Genomic DNA, 19995 nt, shown 5'->3' on the forward strand with positions numbered 1-19995 from the left:
CGCAACCCTGATTACATACAACTTTTGTCTTCCCGACAATCTGAAATGTGCTACTTTTCCACGCAAGATTCTGAAATGTGCTACTCTTTCCACAAAAATAAAGAAATGTGCTACTTTTCCACACGAGAATCTGAAATGTGCTACTTTTCCACGCAAAAATCTGAAACGTGCTACTCTTCCCCGCAAATAATGAAATGTGCTAGTCTTCCACGCGAGAATCTGAAATGTGCTCCTTTTCGACGCGAATAATGAAATGTGCTAGTCTTCGACGCTAATAGTGAAATGCGCTACTCTTCGTAGGGACCGACGACCATCTTTATTGGCATTGTGAAAATTTTCAACATTTCATCACCATTGAGCGGTAATAGATGGGCAGCATAAGAGTATGTCAGTTTGTAGAGAATCACCCATGTATGGGTGATTAATTTTAATTTTTTCGAATGCGAATATTGTGCAAGTGCACTGATAAAACGTATATCTGGCAAACAAAAGTATAAATTGTAGCTAAAATTTTTTGCCTGTGGAGATGCTACGTTTTAAGTCTGTCCCCCTACGCCCCCCTTCTTCTGTAATTTATAGTCAAAGAGTAAGATCCTTCAATACACTGAGCCAGAAGCACAATGGTTTTTTGTACCAAGTTATGGTTCGATTTTTTTATGGTCAATGAGCCAGTTGTAAGAAATGTGATTCACGTTGAACATTTGAGAATTAATTCGTATGTATGGCAGTGGCTGAACGTGGAGAGGTGTTTGCTGTTATTTGTTGGATTCCAGCAGTACGAATGCCGATAGATAATTTTTATTTTTTTTCTGTTTTAGGTTTTTCTAATTTACGAAAAAGCCTCTGTGAAATGCAGAACCAAATCAAACGACGAAGAAAATTGATTCAAGTTGAGCATTTGAAGACACATAAAGCGGTTGTAGTGTGTAGAGATCCTTGCTGTTATTTGCCAATCCCACCAGAGGCAACATGTTAAAATTATAATAAATTTTTCTTTTTTGTATCTCCGAATTATAAAAAAGCATCTGTGGAGTGCAGAACATACACGTATTCAAACGAATAATCGCCAACCAAGAATTTGGTTAATGTAAACAAAATTGGTGTTAACAACAAATTGGTGTTAATATCAAATTATTGTTGAAAATATCAACCGAGGCATTGTTAATTTTAACCTAAAATCACGTTGATTCTTTTCAAGTTTGAATTTGGTAATATTAACCAATTTTTTACTGATTTTTCTCTCAGTGTAGGTATTTCCAGCGGCAATGTTCAATGTCTAGCTATAAAGAGAACCGACTATTTTCGCGTTAAAAGGTAAACTTTAAGTAGGTAAGAATTATGTAATTATCGAATATTATTTGTCAAAGCTCTGTTGAAAAAACTGGATGCATCGCTAGATTTTTTTTTACATTTTCTTAGATATGTGTAATTATTTATTTTCTCATAAAACTTATAATGATTAAGTTCCGTGTTTCCTTTTATTAGTCATTCAGCTCGAAAACAACAACAATCATTTTAATTTTCTGATAATTATCAAAATAAGCTTGCATCGAAATAAAGATAAAATGATATGTGAATATGTTGACAGCCAAGTTCACAAGTGAAATAAGAATTAATTCAAGGCGAATTTAATATCTATTGAGGAGTGGGACTTGGCATGCAATATATCGTTAGTATAGTATGGAAAGGGCGTAACTCACATCGTCGCTGAAATACATAAAGCCGCAACTAACTATAAATCCAAAATTCAATTCTTGATTGATTATGATGCATTTCATCGAATCATAAGTCCCCACATCGTTTTATGCAATACAAAATTTTAGTTAGTTGTAGCTTTTTTGTATTTCAGCGACAATATGAAATACGCCCTATCCGTACTATATTAGCGATATGTTGAAAACTGGCGTTCATTCGGCTCAAAATATCAAAGCACATTGAGCGCATGGCATGGAACAACACAACAGATTTGATGGCTTTTGGTACCGACAGCGGTAGTAATTAATTGTGACTGCCTGCAACTAGGAAAAGTCGAGCTCAGCTAATAAAAAACTAATTACAAGCTATTTATTACAGGTGAACCTTTCCAAGGAGTCACCCGGGAACTAAGCAGATTTGAGACCTTAATCGTCCGTGATTCCAATAATTCAAATTATTATAAAAAGCGGGGTACATTTTTAACAAAATAACAAGATTTTAAATAAATTCGGCTGGCAGCCACGACTTTCAAAACAGAATTTTCTTCAAAATTTTCGTTCCTTGAAAATAACAATTTATTTTCCATATCCATCAATTTAGAACCTCGCTATAAGCAGTGGCGCAGGTATGATTTACGACCCGTTAAGAAACAGGCTGTAACCCGCAAAATTACTCTTTATTAAATACAATGTTCCAATTTTTAAATTCAAGTACTAATTAAAAAAAAAAACATTTTTGAAATTTACTAACTTTTCTATTTTTTATCTACATAAATCGCCTAATGTACTCAATTAAATTATTTCTTAAAAATACTTGACATTCGCATTCGTATCCGCATCCGCGGATGTTAGCTTTTAAACATCCGCGGATGTCTAAAACTCCACACTCGGAACATCCCTAGTATGTACTAAAGAAAAGTAAAATAATCGCATTTGTTCCAACGATTTTTGTTAAATTAACTATTTAAACAAAAAACTTATGTATGTATATGCATTTAGTGATACAATTTACTAGTTTTAGTTTATTTCCAATATGTATATGTATGTATGTTTATTCATTTGTTATCTTGAATTTACAGACTCGTAAGAGCAATTCTATTTAAAGTGCTTTATTAACTTAATAATAGTATTTTGTGACCGTAGCACCTGATCGCTCGTTGCGGTAACTTTCCCTCCGAACAGGCTTCAAGTTCTCGGAGGCGGCTCGGTGTATGCGTGGCAGGATTGCATCAATGCTATCGCGTGAAATGCGAGCGGTGGTGGTACCTCCGGCTTCTACGGCATCGAAATGTTGACGGGCCAGATTTAAAATCCTCTCCCTATTTCTATCTCTGGCCGATACGTAAGGCTTAATGGGTTCATGTAATATACGATAGTTTGGCTTGATGGCTTCGCGGTTTATCGGGTCAAGTATTGAGCATTTTCGACGTTCACTATCTGGGCGATGCGATCCAAAAGCAGTAATAGGATCAGCCACTAATGAAGCTCGTGGTACATATGGGCATTTCTCCCAGTCAATTGGTGTTTTGCGCTGTAATGCCCATACAATGAGGTTCGAAAATACAAATTTTGTAAAATATGTACATACTTGTGTAATAAAATTTATGTTAACGAAAAAGTTTTATCATGAAGGGATGCAGGAAAAAGCTGGCGTATAATAAAAACACAACCAAAAATATTTACAAGAGCGTAATCTTACAAATAATAATCAAGCTATAAAAAAGCAAACAATTTAACTAAATTTTGAGTGCATTTCACTAGCACTAAATAAATTTGTAGTTATATTGAAAAAAGTACATCGGTTTTGCATAATTTAGCCATCATCGATTCGCCACTTTTCGGCTTGCTATGTTTGAGTTCAGGTCGCTTCACAAAAAATGTTTTATGTGAAAGCAACAAAAAGTTAGCTAGCAACAATGGACGATAGCGATTTTGGTTTTAACATTAATATCGTTCGTTTCGCATTTCGCCAAGTGTTATATATCGCCAGCTTAGTGAAATTTTCTTCACTACCACTAAACATTTTAGCGATAGTGCTTTCTCGTTTCATTATAACTAAATTTAGTAGTAGAGAATAGGATCGTTGATATTATATCGATATATCGACATTGACGATATTTTTTTCTTCCGATACGATATTATCGGCGCGATTTTTTTTTGGACAATAATATCAGATATCGATACTTTACGCACAAATATCGCCTGGTTACCAGAAAAAATAAGTGTATGCTTTAGCTTACACCATAACCATACTTTTTATATTCAACAATTTTTATGANGATATTTTTTTCTTCCGATACGATATTATCGGCGCGATTTTTTTTTGGACAATAATATCAGATATCGATACTTTACGCACAAATATCGCCTGGTTACCAGAAAAAATAAGTGTATGCTTTAGCTTACACCATAACCATACTTTTTATATTCAACAATTTTTATGAGCTTGAAGCCGTTTTTAGTGAAAACTTATTGTGGAAAAGCAACAATAATTTTGAAAAAATGGTAGAAGTGATAGCATATATGTAATACTCCTATAATGGCAGTAAGAGCTAGTACCGTCCGAAAACACTACAGTACAGATATATCAATAAACGCGTACGAAAGAAAAGGAACACATACGTTTATAAATAAACATGTACACAACACATATACACAAACGGCACTCAAGTACTCAATACTTTGACAAAAAACGGTACTAGACTGTCTCGCTTTGATTTCGAAATGCTTACACATAGAAAAGTTAGCTTACTGCCAATATAGAAGTATTACATATATGGTGATAGCTATTTCGGAAATCACCACATTTCCTCATCAGACTTCTTTCAGTAGGATTCGAACCGACGATCGCCACTGACTCAGCCAGTTGCCTACGCACTGTGCTAAGTTTGTCTTGTTAATTCTTGTTGCTTATTTTCCACTATTTCACTTTGCTAAGCCAACTACAATCAAGCGCAGCTATTCCGCTGCAATTCACTTGATCATGTGGTTGTTGGTTTTGTTGGTTTGTGCTAATAATTCTATTTTTAGAATGCTTAACTTTTAGGTGTGCTCGTCCTTAAGTTATTTGTTTTTTGTTATTTTTTGGCCTTTTAACAATTATATTCAACAATTTTATAATGAGCTCGAGGCCATTTTTTAAATGAAAATTTATTGTGGAAAAGCAACAATAATTTGAAAAAATGGTAGAAGTGATAGCTATTTCGGAAATCACCACATTTCCTCATCAGACTTCTTTCAGTAGGATTCGAACCGACGATCCCACTGACTCAGCCAGTTGCCTATGCACCGTGCTAAGTACGCCTTGTAAATTATCGTTTGCTTTTTTCCACTATTTTCATTTTTGTTATGCCAACACAATCAAGCGCAGCTATTCCGCTGCAATTCACTTGATCATATGGTTGTTGGTTTTGTTGGTTTTTGCTAATAATTCTAGTTTTAGAATGTTTAACTTTTAAGTGTGCTCGTCCTTAAGTTAATTGTTTTTTTTTTTTTGTTATTTTATGGCCTTATAACAATTATATTCAACAATTTTTATGAGCTTGAGGCCGTTTTAAGTGAAAACTTATTGTGGAAAAGCAACAATAATTTGAAAAAATGGTAGAAGTGATAGCTATTTCGGAAATCACCACATTTCCTCATCAGACTTCTTTCAGTAGGATTCGAACCGACGATCACCACTGACTCAGCCAGTTGCCTACGCACTGTGCTAAGTTTGCCTTGTTAATTCTTGTTGCTTATTTCCACTATTTCACTTTGCTAAGCCAACTACAATCAAGCGCAGCTATTCCGCTGCAATTCACTTGATCATGTGGTTGTTGGTTTTGATGGTTTTTGTTAATATTTCTATTATTAGAGTGTTGTGCTTTTCCACAATAAGTTTTCACTAAAAACGGCCTCAAGCTCATAAAAATTGTTGAATATAATTATTATAAGGCCATAAAATAAGACAAAACAAATAACATACTTTATATATTTATATGGTTTATTTTTTACATCAGTTCAACAAACTTTAATATATGTGAGTTAAACCTGCACAATCGCTTAATATAAGTATTAATGAATGAAAACATATCCTCATATTACCAAATGTATCCGTACGTACATCCATACATTTATATTTGAAAACATTACCCAATATTTTTTTTATGATTAAAATTCTGATAGTTAAATTTTATAATTGTTGGAGGTCTTGCACGTAAAATTTCTAAATGTAAGAATTTATGTCTGCCAACAGATCTTTCACATTTGGAAAATGAAAAATAAATAATACTTTCAGTTATTCTTCTTTTCTTTTAACTAGGGATGTGCCGGATAGGGATTTTGCCGGATAACCGGATTCCGGATACCATGTAAAAAATAAGAGCTGGATTCGGATATCCGATCGGATATCCGGAAGGCTGCTGGGCTGAGGTTTCCAATAATGGACCATTTCCTATATCAGGCAAAGTATAACCAATTTTTAGCGAAATTCTCAGAGGTGCTGAGGAACTGCTCGTTGACCGATATCTTCAAGAATTTGTGTACAAATGAAAACCGTTTTAAAGTTATTTGTTGTTTAAATTTCCCCGTTACTTCACTCTTTTTATACACTGCACTAATCACTTTTCATTTTATTATTATAACACCTTTTTTTCATAAAGAAACCCTGCAGTGAAAAATTATGAATTGTTAAAACTAACCAACTTATATTTAGCTTTTTGGCGAGATTTCGATTAATAGCTCACTTTTAATTAGCTATGACAAAACCAACTTAAAGTGAATTGTAAAGTCGTGCAGGAGTCATGCAGACGCAATCGGGAGTTGGTTTTCTTTACAAGTTTCTATTAAATATCCTCATACAAAAATTACTTTCAATACACTTTTTTTCTGCACTTCGCAGATTCTTTCTCATATTCAGGACAAATAAAAGGAAGATCGAAATTGTATACTATCATTTTGAAGTTATGTCTGACGGTGTTCGAATATGGGGCCACCCAGAGCAGAATATGTAAACAAATATGAAATGTAATAAAATAAAGTAAATAAATAAGTAAATAAAAAAGTAAAAAAACAAAAAAATATTTTGTTTTTCTTATTGATATTTTATGTCCAAAAGTAGTTAGTTACAAGTTAGTTGACATGTAATGCAGAGGTATCCAGGTCTGACTTTTTTGCGGCCATCGCCCCACAAAAGTAGTTAGCTTTTTTCGAACAAAATACACAGTTAATAGTTAGCACTAGTGTTCGCGTAAACAGACTAAAGTTAGGTATAAGCTAACGTCACTCCCTGCAGGGAATGAATGCACATTGTTTTTACTAAATTTTTAACAATTAATGTTTATAAAATTGTTCTTAAAATAAGTTTCTATTCCAAACAATCGTAAACACACAATTGTTGAGCGATGGCCGCGAAGTATGTAATGCCAGATCGCTGAAAATGTAAATACATACCCAAATACTTTACCCAAAAATACTTTGTGAGGCATTACGAAATATAAAATATATAAAATATATAAATTACAATGTTGTTGTGCAGCAATAAAATACACCAAAGAAAAATTATTTTTAACCTGATAAGCTGATAACCAGGCAAGTGTGAACAACCACAATATTTTATTAGAGTGAAAATTTGTAAAACAAAAGAAAAAGTGAGGTTGAGTTTGACTTTCCAATATGTAATTAAGAATACAAGATTTCTCTCCGAAAACCCAAGTTATAAAATAATCCTGCACTGAAAGCACAACTTTTCCGTCTGTATCTCTGATTTATCGATTACTTTTGGTAAACAGAGGAGAAACGTCAAAGACAAATGATAAAAAAAATGAATTCCACTAAGCAAAAATGCATGCTACTTTTAACTATTATTTAACAAGGAGTCTTAAATATTGATGTGAAATTTCAAATGTTTTTTGGTGTGATAGATCGATATTTCAAAAATTTCGATATATAGAAAAGCGATAGTTATTTCCAAGTTTTTAAAAGCGAATATTTTATAATTGTTTGACGCGTACATGTATTTATAAATAACTTTACTTTGAAAATGAAATGTAAATGTAGAAGACGAGAAGCAAATGTGGTGAAGCCCATTCTTTATTGGAAAGATAAGCTCTCTTTTATAAAAATTGTCTTCAAGAATGGGCTCACAATGAAGGTAGAATACATGGGTTAACGACGGCTGCCTTATGCTGGAGAGTGGCCAAGTTGTCGAGACGAAAGACTATCCTCTTCCACCATTCATTATCAAAGGGGAGGCAATATATTCGTTTTTCAATTATTTAAACATTTTTACCCGAAGCCAATGTTGAAATGACCGCTACATTTTCATCTAGGTTGTGTAAAAATTTCATAACTGTGGCAGTTACCAGGAGCTCACTAGGACAAAATATATATTTATTATTAGTATGGGAGTATACATATCGTCGTCCGTATGCCATAAACAGGAATGTGTAAAAATTAACATTTTGGGAAATCAAGTTTGCAAGTTTTTTTTGCGACACTTAGCTCTACATTTATGCAATTGAAATGCTAAAATATTTACTTTCCGTGTTTGGTATAACATAGAAAATCCAAAGATTAACCAAGTCAACCCAATAACTCAAAACTGATAAATTTGCACATTCATGCTTCTGGCATGAGGGTGACGTTATGTGAATTAAAAACTTTAAAAGCGTGTTTCTTGGGTTTTCGGTTTTTGAGTTATGAAAATACTGAAGTAAATGAGTTTTATGTTCATTTTCATCACATTCATATTGAATATTGAAGTTAATATTCGAACGTTCGCTACAATATTTATTGGGTAATTAAAAAAAAATTACTTAGAAAAGTTTTTAATTCGTCGATACATTTCGGCATTCGCGATATTTACTCAGTACTTGTGAAAAAGTATCGAGTTCTCGATACTACTCAGTACTCATGAAAAGTATCGATATTCTGTACTCGGTACTCGTATCGTTCTATCACTATTTGCTACTCAGCTAAAAAAGCAAAGGCGGTTAACATCTGCATTCTCGATTCGTGGCCATGTATTTGTTAGAGCTCAACCGAAAACTGATGCAATCAAAGTGACAGACGTGAAAAGCATGGAAAGTATAGCAGCTCTTAGCAAATATGTAAGTGAAGAAACATTGTAGCCCAGCTATGGTTTTATGTGATGCTGTTATTTGTATGTTTAAGTTAAGGCTTATCTCTTATATCTTGTTATTGCTTTACATTCTTTCCTGTTATACTCTCTCTATCTCAACACTATTTCTGCTGACTGCCTATGCCATTTCACCTTGTATACCCCATTCGATATACATTTATTGCTGATGTGTAATGCAATAACAAAACAAGGCTAACAAAGATCATGTTAAAGGAATTCTCAAGCTTGTATGTAATAGCTGCACTGGTTTTAATATATGTAGCTTTAATGCTAGAAGTTTAAATTCCGGGAAAACTGACTACTTAAATTTCATTTTCGATGGCTTAAATATAGACTTATTATATACTACTGAAACGTGGTTCCAAGAGTGCATTGAGGACAACTCCTACGGCTTGTGCGACTATACGTTAGTGAGAAGTGATAGGGCATCAAAGATGCGGGGAGGAGGCATTGCTTTCTATTTCAAAAACTATATTAAATGGAAAGAAATCAGCAGATCTGAGCCCTATCTGCAAGTAGAAAACCTTTTTGTTGAGTTCAATAATAACAACCTTAAGTGTCTTATCGCGTGCATATACAATCCAAGCAAAAGAAATGATATCTCAGTAATTTTTGAAAAACTGGCTGAATCCTCTATCTCTTATGAGCACATTATCGTATGTGGTGATCTAAATATAGACCTTTTATGTTGTGATTCCTCTTCCAAAAGTATGATAGGCAATTTTCAATCGTTAGCTATTACAATCATCAACAAATATGCTACTCGCTTCGCACCACATTGTAAACCCAGTCTTTTGGGTTAATTTTCAAAAATCAGAAACCAGTAAGCGAACTTCTAATAAGGGACTTTAAACGAATCAATCACAGTGAGTTGAATAAGCAGGCAGCCTTGCTTGACTGGAATATGAGTTGGTCTCTTACGACAGTTGACGAAAAGCTACAATATTTCAACCATCTAATTCGCCAATTATTTGAAAATTTTGTCCCTGCAAGGATGGTGAAGGTACAAAGTAGGAGGAAGCCGTGGTTCACTCATAAGATCTTGTCGTTGATTAAAGAGCGCGCTAAAGCATATAAACTTTGGAAAAGGCATTCGTGCGTTGAGTTTTGGGAAAAATACAGGTTAATCTTACTAATATTATAAATGTGAAAGTTTGTATGTTTGGATGTTTGGGAAATCATCAGGCGGAAACGACCGAACGGATTTGCATGAAAATTTGCACACAGATAGCTTATGACCTAGGTTGGAAAATAGGCTACTTTTCTTAAGAGTTGCCACCTGTTAAAAAAGTTTCATTAAATTGATACGCGGAAACGACTGAATGGATTTGCATGAAATTTTGCAAGCAGAGAGCTTATGACCTACAGTGGAAAATAGGCTATTTTTTGGAAGAGTTGCCACCTGTTAAACAAGTTTTAATTAAATTAATACGCGGAAACGACTGAACAGATTTACGTGACATTTCGCACAGAGATAGCTAATGACCTATGTTGGAAAATAGGCTACTATTTAAAGAGTTATCACGTATTAGGAAAGTTTAATTAAATTAATACGCGTAAATGACTGAAGTGATTTGCATGAAAGTTTGCACACAGATAGCTTATGACCTAGACTGGAAAATAGGCTACTTTTTTAAGAATGGGCAAATGAAATTTTATTCGAAGATGGTTTATGACCTGGATTAAATAAAACTATAGTTTAAAAAACTAAAACCTATTATAATTTCCATTCGTACTGTGTTCAGGTATGTAACTTGAGAATAGAAATCGCTGCATCTTTTAGGCGCATCAATATTACATAGTTACATCCCGAGCTAATAAAAGGGAGGTAAAAATAGGCTACTACCTTAACCGGTTTTCCGATCAGAATGAAATTAAGTACACTTACTACGGATCGGACTGAAAGTAAGTCCGATAACTCAAGGCCCTCTCATACAAATTGGAATTTTCATATTACATACATATCTCTGGAAGTATTTGTGGGAGAGAACTGAAACTTGGTATAGTGATATGTATGAGAAATCAATGATGGCATTAATCGATTGATGTTTTAATCAGTTAGTTAATTCGATTAATTCAATCTGATTACAGTTAATCATGATTAATTTTAATCTGACTAAACAGTTAATCTCAACCGCGATTAAAAAATTAATTTTTAATCGTTAACTCTTAATTTGATCAAGTATGTTTGGTGATTAATTAAGTTATACTGGAATTTCCCTGTGCACACAAAGCAAGTTAATCCGGTATGGCTAAGTCGGGCTTCCTCATCAATCTAAGCAATTTGGTGTGCATTTTCATTAAGATATATACCAACAAACGTTTTACAACCTAGGTTTGTAAAAGTTCCCAGTTTATGTATTACTAATAACAATAATTATAATTTTTTTATATTATGTGTTTTTTATAAGTGTAAAACATAAAATAATTACTATAACTGGTGTTTGGTTTCAAACTCGGACAAACTAGACAAATTAATCAGATTTTATTTTTAATTGGATTAAAGATTAATGTTTTAAATTAGTTAAACGTAATCGCAGCCAGCGATTAACGATTAAAATATGTTATCATTAATCGTACAGTTGGTTACGACTCATTAATTTTAATCGTCAAATGCGATTAACATTTTAATCGTTAATTTTTAATCGTTAATCAGATTAACAGTTTGCCAACACTTCGTGAAATCATGTTCATATTGACGGAGAAAAATGGACGTTTTTGGAAAAGAGGCGTAGCACCTACTGACTGAAAGTTTCATATTCCATATCTCTTCAAATGTTTGGGGTAAAGCACTCAAGCTTGGTATGGAAATACATATGTATGTATGTATGTGAAACTAATACCATACTCATGGAGAAAAATGAGAGTTATTGGAAAAGGTGGTATGGCAACTCCCATGCAAATTGATTTTTCTATGCTGCATATCTCTGGAGGTGTTTATTGCAGAGGACTGGAACTTGGCACCGAGATGTGTATACAAAATTAATTCCATACTCATAGAGAAGAATTTGTGTTATTCGAAAAGGGGACATGGTACCTCCCGTACAAATTTACTGTTTTATACTGCATATCTCCAGAGATGTTCATGGTAGAGTACTGGGACTTGGTACTGGGGTATGTAAAATCAATTCTAAATTCATGGAAGAAGATTAGGGTTATAAGAAAAATGGGCGTGGCACTTCCTGTACAAATTTACTTTTTCTTGCCACATATCCCTGGAAGTGTTTGTGAAGAATACTGGAACTTGGTATGGAGTTTGTATGAAAATGTATAATTGCTCATGGAAAAAATGTGAGTTATTAAAAAAGAGAGGCATGTCGCCTCCCATACATACTAAAAACTTCTTAATACATATCTCTGGAAGTATGAAAATCTCTCGAAGTATTTTAAATTTGTTATGGAGATTTATTTTATAAGTGCCGTACTGACAGAATAAATTTCATCAAATGGAAAAGGGAGAGCCAGGTTTGGCATTATAATCTAAAGCTCTCTTGAGGCATTTGCTACAGTAATGAGAAGTGGTATTTTATCAAGGCCAGGTTACTAAATTTGAGTTGGAAATATTAGAACCCGCCGTGGCACCTCCAAGAAGGTTACACGTTCACGCGTCGTATACCTGGAACCATTTTAAGGTAGACATAGAGGGATTGATATATTTCGTATGCCTAGCGCGCAGACGAGATTTTATAATTTCATAGTTTTAAACGGGCTAAATACCTTAACTCGCTTAAAAAATAACGAGCTATAACGAAATGGGCACAGAAATAAAATCTAACATCATTAAATTATTTTTCATATTTGTATAAAAGCGCGGGGTGAAACCCGCGGGTATAAGCTGGTAGTATATAAAATACTCTTGCTTATCATGCAGTTCACTGAAAGGTGAAAAAACGATATTTAATATGTGCGCCGGATATATAATGTTCGGTTTCGCCCGAACTTATACTTCTTTACTTGTTGTATTTGTTTTTAATAAATCTTTCAGTTCTTGGAATGTTTGGGGAGTTTGTATTGCAGTCACGTTGATTTTCACCGTTTGGCTTAGTTTTACGTAAACTACAAAATCTATTAGTGCGCTTTTGCCATCTTCAGATAAGTCATTGTGTATGATTTCGGTTACTTTTAAAAAGGCTTCCAATTCCCTATAGTTTCCGGAAAAGCTCTGAATGGCTTTTGAGGTCAGTTGCAAATTAAAATCGGACATTGTTTTTATGCTTTGAGTTGACTATGAGCTTCTTTTAGGATTTGTATTTCCGTTGTGATTGAATGAGGGATTAGTATAGGAAAATCGTATTTTGATAAAATTTTAAGCAGTTTCTCTCTGAGTTGCCAGAATATATCTAAGCCAATTTCTTTGTGCTCTTTCGTGAGTCTTGTCAAATACACGTCGAGCGTACCTCTGAAATTTTCTAAAGTTGTAAATAAGATAATTAGGTGCTTTCTTACACTTTCGTCTTTTATTTTGGTATTCTTGTTTAAACATTTGTATGATTTATGGAATTCTTCTTTAAATTATGTGAATTTTTCTTCTAACTTAATCCGTTGGTCCATAGCGTACCCTTCTTAATATTATATTTTGTATTACATCAACATAGCCTCGCAAAGTATTACTAACACAAATGCAATAAATTATAAGTAATGTATTTATATATTGGTTTAAATTTAATTTAGTATTGTACCCAATTTGCATGTGTTGTATTCTGATGCTGTTGTGCCTGTCCTTGGCCGCGGACGTAGTCGTCTGTTCAAATACTTTTCTAATACCGTGAACATGGCCACAAGTACTAGGATTATAAAAAGTGCTATGAAGCTGACTGCATAGAATTCAGAGTCTTTATTGTCATTGATTTCGGGTTTGCGCACCTTTGGTGGTTCGTATGTACCGTTTTGTAGCCCGACTACCGACTTCGTAGCCCGTGATGGCCTCGCCATGTGTTGACGATCCAAAGTGTATTTTGGCATGATCGCTAAGTGGAGGCGATCAACAATGTGGAAAATTAATGTGTATTTGGCGGGGTCGCCATAAAGAGGTGGTATCTTCTATCGTTTTGTCATTAATAGCCTTTTTCTTTGTTAGGCAGAGAAGGTTCTACTGTTCGATAGCAGCCGTGAGTCTGCCGAAATCTTTATCTAGGCAACTTTGCAGTTGCCGGATTGGGAAAAAATGATGAAGTTAAAGAATGTCATTCATATTCTAATTTTATTGATCAAACTTAATGCTATTTATACACAAATTATTTCCTAAGCCACTTTCATAGCTCCACATCTTTGCCAGTGCTTTGTGATTCAGCATTCCAAATTTGCAAAGCAACCATTCAAAATGCAGTGCATGACGTATCGCCGAAATATTCTGCTTGTACAGTGGCGGCGTTGCTCAATGCACGGGCAATGCACTAGGCTGCTTTGCTTGGTCAGCGATAATGGAATGTGTGTCAACGGGTAATGCTTATGTTGCATTTTGCCGTGACTCACTACACTAAACTTTATTTATTGAATCCAGAACTGGTATTGTTTTAATTTTCTATATAGTGGTACTTTTGGAATGTCATGTCGTTTTGTTTTGAATGTCCGTTAATAATAAATTTGAATCAAAATTGGAATTTTTGCAGTGCTTTGCAGTTTACTTTTATGTATGATTGTGCGGTTTATACTTATATGCAATATTTAATATTATCTCGAATATATGTATGTGCATACAATAAAAATGCAACACCAGAAGCGCTGCATTTTATGAGGTGTCAAATATAATGCACACGCTAAAATTTTGTGGACATCACTCAATGTCTTTCGCGGAAGTAACGTAAGGAAAGCTGCTGTGGCGTAGCGTTACTGGAAAGACCTTCCAACAGCACTGGAACTCATCAATCAAGTTGTGATAGCTTAAAAAACGGGAAACCAATTTACATTGAACAAAAAATAATAATTAATAAATAAAATTAAACTTCAAATTTACTTAAAAACGTCAGTCAGTGATATGTAATTTTATATCTTTCATTCCTCATTTTCATTTTTACTCTCCCTAAAACTTTGACGTTTGAAAGTTTGACCTCAAATTGGCTTCCACCTCTTTTTAATGTACCTTGGGTGTTCCCATCTATGCTCTAAAATGTCATTTTCCTATTTATGTTTGAAAGTTTTGACTTCAAATTGGCTTATACCTGTTTTCCATGATTCAATAATAGAAAGGTTTTATTTTGTTTGTTGTCTTCTCGCTTCCACACATAAAATCGGCTCCTTTACTTGTGCAGAATGTTGCTTACTATACAGTTACTATACAGTTTATAATGATATTAGTAGTAAAACCAAAAATCCTTCATACTAAATGTTCGTGAGCATCACCTTCGTTTGCGTAATTTTCTAGAACAAGTGTAGAATAGCGACCGTTTAGCTATAAAATAACCAAAAATACCGATTGATAGTACTTTTCACGCTGATTTGAACAATACCAAATTTATTCGGCGCAGGTAATAAATAAAGAAGATGTTTATTTGCTTTATTTATTTGTATTTTTTATTATCACTAAATTGTTGAAACCCAAAAGTAGATAATGACAAAATATGTAATATCGAATTAATGGTAATAACTTGTACTTTCTAAATAATAGGAATTTCTTTACCATTAATTATGCAGTTTTTTCAAAAAAGGTTATTTCATGAAAAAATAACATTTCGATGGCTGAGTGGAAGATCGACCTATCTCGGCGGCCAGTTCGAAAAGGCCCTATCTCAGAAAATTTTTCAACAACGCTTTATCTCAGAAAACTTTTCAAGAACGCCCTACTTCAGAATTTTATTGGAAAATACCCTACCTGAGAATTGGGTTGAATAACGCCCTATCCCAGCTGTCGATTCAAAAACGCCCTATCTCAGCTTATTTTCAATGTATTTTCGTTTGAGATAGAGAGTTTTTGAATCGAGTTCTGAGATAGGGCGTTCTTCAACAAAATTCTGAAATAGAGTGTTTTTCAATAAAATTCTGAAATAGATTGTTTTTCAATAAAATTTTGAAGTAGGGCGTTCTTGAAAAGTTGTCTGAGATAGGGCGTTTTCGAACTGGCTGCCGAGATAGGTCGATCTTCCCATCAGCCATCGATTTGTTCGTTTTTAGTGGTTTTGGTTTAAAAATACAAAAAGCTATAAATTATGTGCATCAGCTGAAAGACAAATCAATTATCATGGTGGTGACGTCATTAATTTTTTAATCGGTTATATATTTCATAAGATATTAATATTTAAAAAATCAAAAAACTGAAATTTAACCTTCTAGAACGTCTTAATTTTTCACTTGCGCCAAATAATTTGGCATGGTTGAAATGAGCATAAAAAGTTCTATTGATCTGCATTTTTCGTTTTTGCATAGCTGAACGGTCGGTATTCCAGATTTCTTCCAGCAAATGACGAATAACTGAAATCAAAAATGCATATTTTTATGCATTGTTTAGTATTTCTATTATAACACCAAATATATTGCAAATTCGCATAGAATTAATAATACACCTTTACTTCTAATTGTATACTTTGCGTACTTTTACCGTTTTCGCAAAAGGCGATCACATTCTTCTCCTTTCTCCTACTTCCAAAATACAAATCTAGATAAAGGAGTGTCAAATTTTAGCTCTCACAAATTACACAACCTTGTATTATTGAATCATGCCTGTTTTCCATGATACAAAAAGAAGGTAGTTTCATTTAATGGCATTCGTTGTTGTTGTTAACCATTTGACTTTTAATAAAATTATGACATTTAATCAAATTCATGCTACCTGATCACTAGAAGAAATATTTTTTTTTTTAAGCAGAAGATTTTATCAGTACATTCAAAATGGGGAATATGATGAACTAGAAAATTATGCCGGCTACATGATTTCGAAACGCGTATCGTCGTTCTGAAAAACCGCGTAACTGACATTTTTTGCCAAAAATTGGATTTGCTCACACAAGCTCTTGGCTCAAGCCTTATCCATTCGTCTTGAAATGCGATTTCTTTGTAACAAAAAAAGAGAACCATTTTGAAATATGAGTGTTTTTACTCTACAAAATAATTTATGCAACCTCACATACGCAGTTGTGCATTTCGTTGATAAACGGTTTTGTACTTTAAGCGACGATCTGTTAGTTGTTTATCGGAGGGCGGTCTGTTCAAGCCGACTTCAGGTGTTTTGCATAAATTAAAAATTTGTGAAACTCAATGATGATGCGCTAATCACAAAGCCTAATTTTTTGCAAAATCTTATAAAAAATTTAAAGTAAATTTGAACCGCAATATAAAAAGTTTTCATTTGGGAAGAACATATTTTAGGATTCGATTTTTAAATTGCAAGATTGCATTCAAAATAAGAAAACAAAAAAATAACAGAATAATGCGCGCTTGGTTTTTATTACAAAATGAAAAGAACAATTACGATGAAGTCTCCTTTAACAGTTTACATTTTAAATATTTTTGATAAAAAAAAGGTGCGAAGCACGTAAGTAAAAAAAGTACCAAGTACTGATAATGGTTTTTGATTTGAAATGTTATTACATTGGTATAAATATGGAAAAGAAAGTACTCCGATTTATTGTTTTAATATTATCAAAGTGGCAAGGCCGCTGAGTATACTCACGATTTATGAAACTTCAAAAAATTTTATTATCCGTCAAAAGTGGTTTATTGAAACTACCTTCTTTTTTGTATCATGCCTGTTTTCAATGTAACTTGTGTGTTCCCATCTATGCTCTAAAACGTTGTTTTCCTATTTACATTCTCGTCACCGGATATATTGTGTGTATACATGTGCGATCATTTTTTAAGTTTTGTTATCTTTGCTTTAAATGTTGTTTTTAAATAAAACTGTATTAAAAAATGTTATGTGTTTTTATTCAAAAAACAAAATTACGTGTTTTTATTCTAAACACAAAATTGCATTTTCGATTCCGATTTTTGGCCACAGGAGTCTGGTCACCGTAGGTATATAATACAATATTTATTAAATCTTAACAAAAGTTGCAATACATACCGAGGGACCTTCATTTAAATCTGTGTGCTATTGCGTTCTTCTTATATTGTTTCCATTCGAAATATTTTCTGTAGTTTTGTTAATGATACATTTTTCCAAAGACACACGTTTTTTTAGCGAGGTGCCTATAGATCCTCCACCAATCAAAAGGTAGGGTTGCCAGATTTTTTATGCACGAAATCAGTACGTTATACTTTTTCATGCTAAAAAAAATCAGTACTTTTCAGTAAACTTTTTTGTAAAGCAAAATTATGAATGTAAGTAACAGATAATGCTTTAAAACGCCAGAGTACTTGCTTTTTACAATATTTTGGTATAAATAAAATACAGTACATAAAAAATAAAATTGTTATTCATTTTAAAATGAGTGTACATATTATTGTACAAAGAAGCCATAAATTATTTTATATTTATGACATATTTGAATAGCAATAATGAGATGGTTCAATCTTCAATGTTTAAATAGTCCAAGAATTCTATACATTTCATTTTAAATTACTTTTAGTTTGAAGTGCACTTTACAAAATTTGAATTAGAAGCCGGTTTCTCTCTTTGCGTCAGGAAGCAAACTTTATACTTAAGATCCTCTCAGTTATTTCGTTTGAGTGTGGTATTGAAAGAAAAAAAAATATATGCCTTTTCAAACTGTGGAAAAGTACCATTATCTAAGGACTGCATCTATATCAGAGTGTCCAGATTTGGCGATTTAGTGGCAATTAGACGATTTTTTTTTTTGATATTTGCACGTAAATATTTAGGAAATCGCCATTGGCGATTTTTGGCGATTTTTTCCCTTCAAATACATTTCTTCCAATTATAAAAATTTACAAAACTTAGTTTCCACGATAATTTTACAGAAGAGGCTAATGAGCTGCGAGATAAACTTGACTTAGTAAGCATACTAAAAGACTGTCAAAAATGTTTAATCATCCTAATCGAGGAACTTTTGAAACGATTACCTAGTCAATTAAATACTTTTAAAAAAGCTTTGATTTTGTCACCAGAAAAGTGTTTGAATCAAAAGTGCGAGTTTCAGGGACCTGCCAATACACTATCTGAATAACAAACAAAACACATGGAATAACTTTTTTCAGAACGGCATTCCATCTGACTCTGAAGAATTTTGATAATTGCTTACGGAGTGAAAACCTGTTGCAATAAAATGTTTGGAAATATAAATAAAGTAGCCTTCATATTATTATCCTTGCCGCACTCAAATGCTTCTGTTGAGCGCGTTTTTCTCCGTAATGAATTCAACACAAACTAAGATTCGAAATAGGATTAGGTTGGAAAGCCTTAATTCAATAGTTCGAATAAAATGTTAAATGGAGGCTAATTGTTTCTGCTTCAAAACGTTTGCAATATCAAACAGGATGTTATCAAGGCTCAATATATGACAACAACACAAATGTAAATGAATCAGACACTATAGGGGATTTTAAAGAAATTGTGGAAATAGCTGATCTCGCCTTATTATAGGTTATTATCTATTTTTTAGCGCCGAGTACTTAAAAGCGGATTGTGCGATTAATCAATTAGTATGAGTTATAATAAATTTAATAATTCCACAGTCCTATTGGAAAATGTGTTGATACAAATATTTTTAAAAAGTATGCGTATTTTTAAAGAAAATTGTTAGTACATAACTATTATATAAGTGATTTGTGTGGTTTATTATTACCCTGAAGGTATTATATTCGTTTTTTTTTAATATATTATAACAAGATCTCATTTTTAAAATAAAACATTTGTTAAGTCGATTTCATTAACTTTACTTAAATAAAAAATAGGCGATTTTTTACGAGTTTTTTCAGAAATGGCGCTTTTTTTAAACAATCCGGACACCCTGATCTATGTATATTTCCTTATGGCTTAAAATAATTTTTTAAACTTCGCAAAAACTCGGAAAGACTAAGAATTAGCTACAAAGAATATCTAACTCTATGTCTTGTATGCAAAGCTATTTTACAATTATGAAAAAAAAATTTACAATTTTGAAAAAAACAGTTGTAAGTTATAGGCAAAAGCCATTCGAATATTAAACTTTGCTGTTATTAAACTGAAAGATATTATCGAGATAACTAACAACACTCGACAAAAGACGTCATCCTTCTTTTTAATAATTTAAGCTCCATCATATTATCGCAACTGGTACGTTTCTTGGACATATAAAATATTATTTG

At 33.0% G+C, this 19995-nt stretch overlaps 1 protein-coding gene across 1 annotated transcript in view; it reads right to left on the reverse strand.

Annotated features, from left to right (window-relative positions):
• Positions 1-2748: 2748 nt before the first annotated feature.
• The window catches only part of LOC108363240 (uncharacterized), a 60422-nt gene continuing 43175 nt past the window's right edge, over positions 2749-19995 (reverse strand). Inside the window, exon 2 of the mRNA XM_017616534.1 lies at positions 2749-3225. Within this exon, the coding sequence (XP_017472023.1) occupies positions 2812-3225 (414 nt within the window). The 3' untranslated portion in view covers positions 2749-2811. The remainder of the gene's footprint in view (positions 3226-19995) is intronic.

This window comes from Rhagoletis zephyria, unplaced genomic scaffold (assembly GCF_001687245.7).
Source record: "Rhagoletis zephyria isolate East Lansing unplaced genomic scaffold, Rhagoletis_zephyria_1.1 Rzeph_scaffold_01224, whole genome shotgun sequence".
Classification (NCBI taxonomy): Eukaryota; Metazoa; Arthropoda; class Insecta; order Diptera; family Tephritidae; genus Rhagoletis; species Rhagoletis zephyria.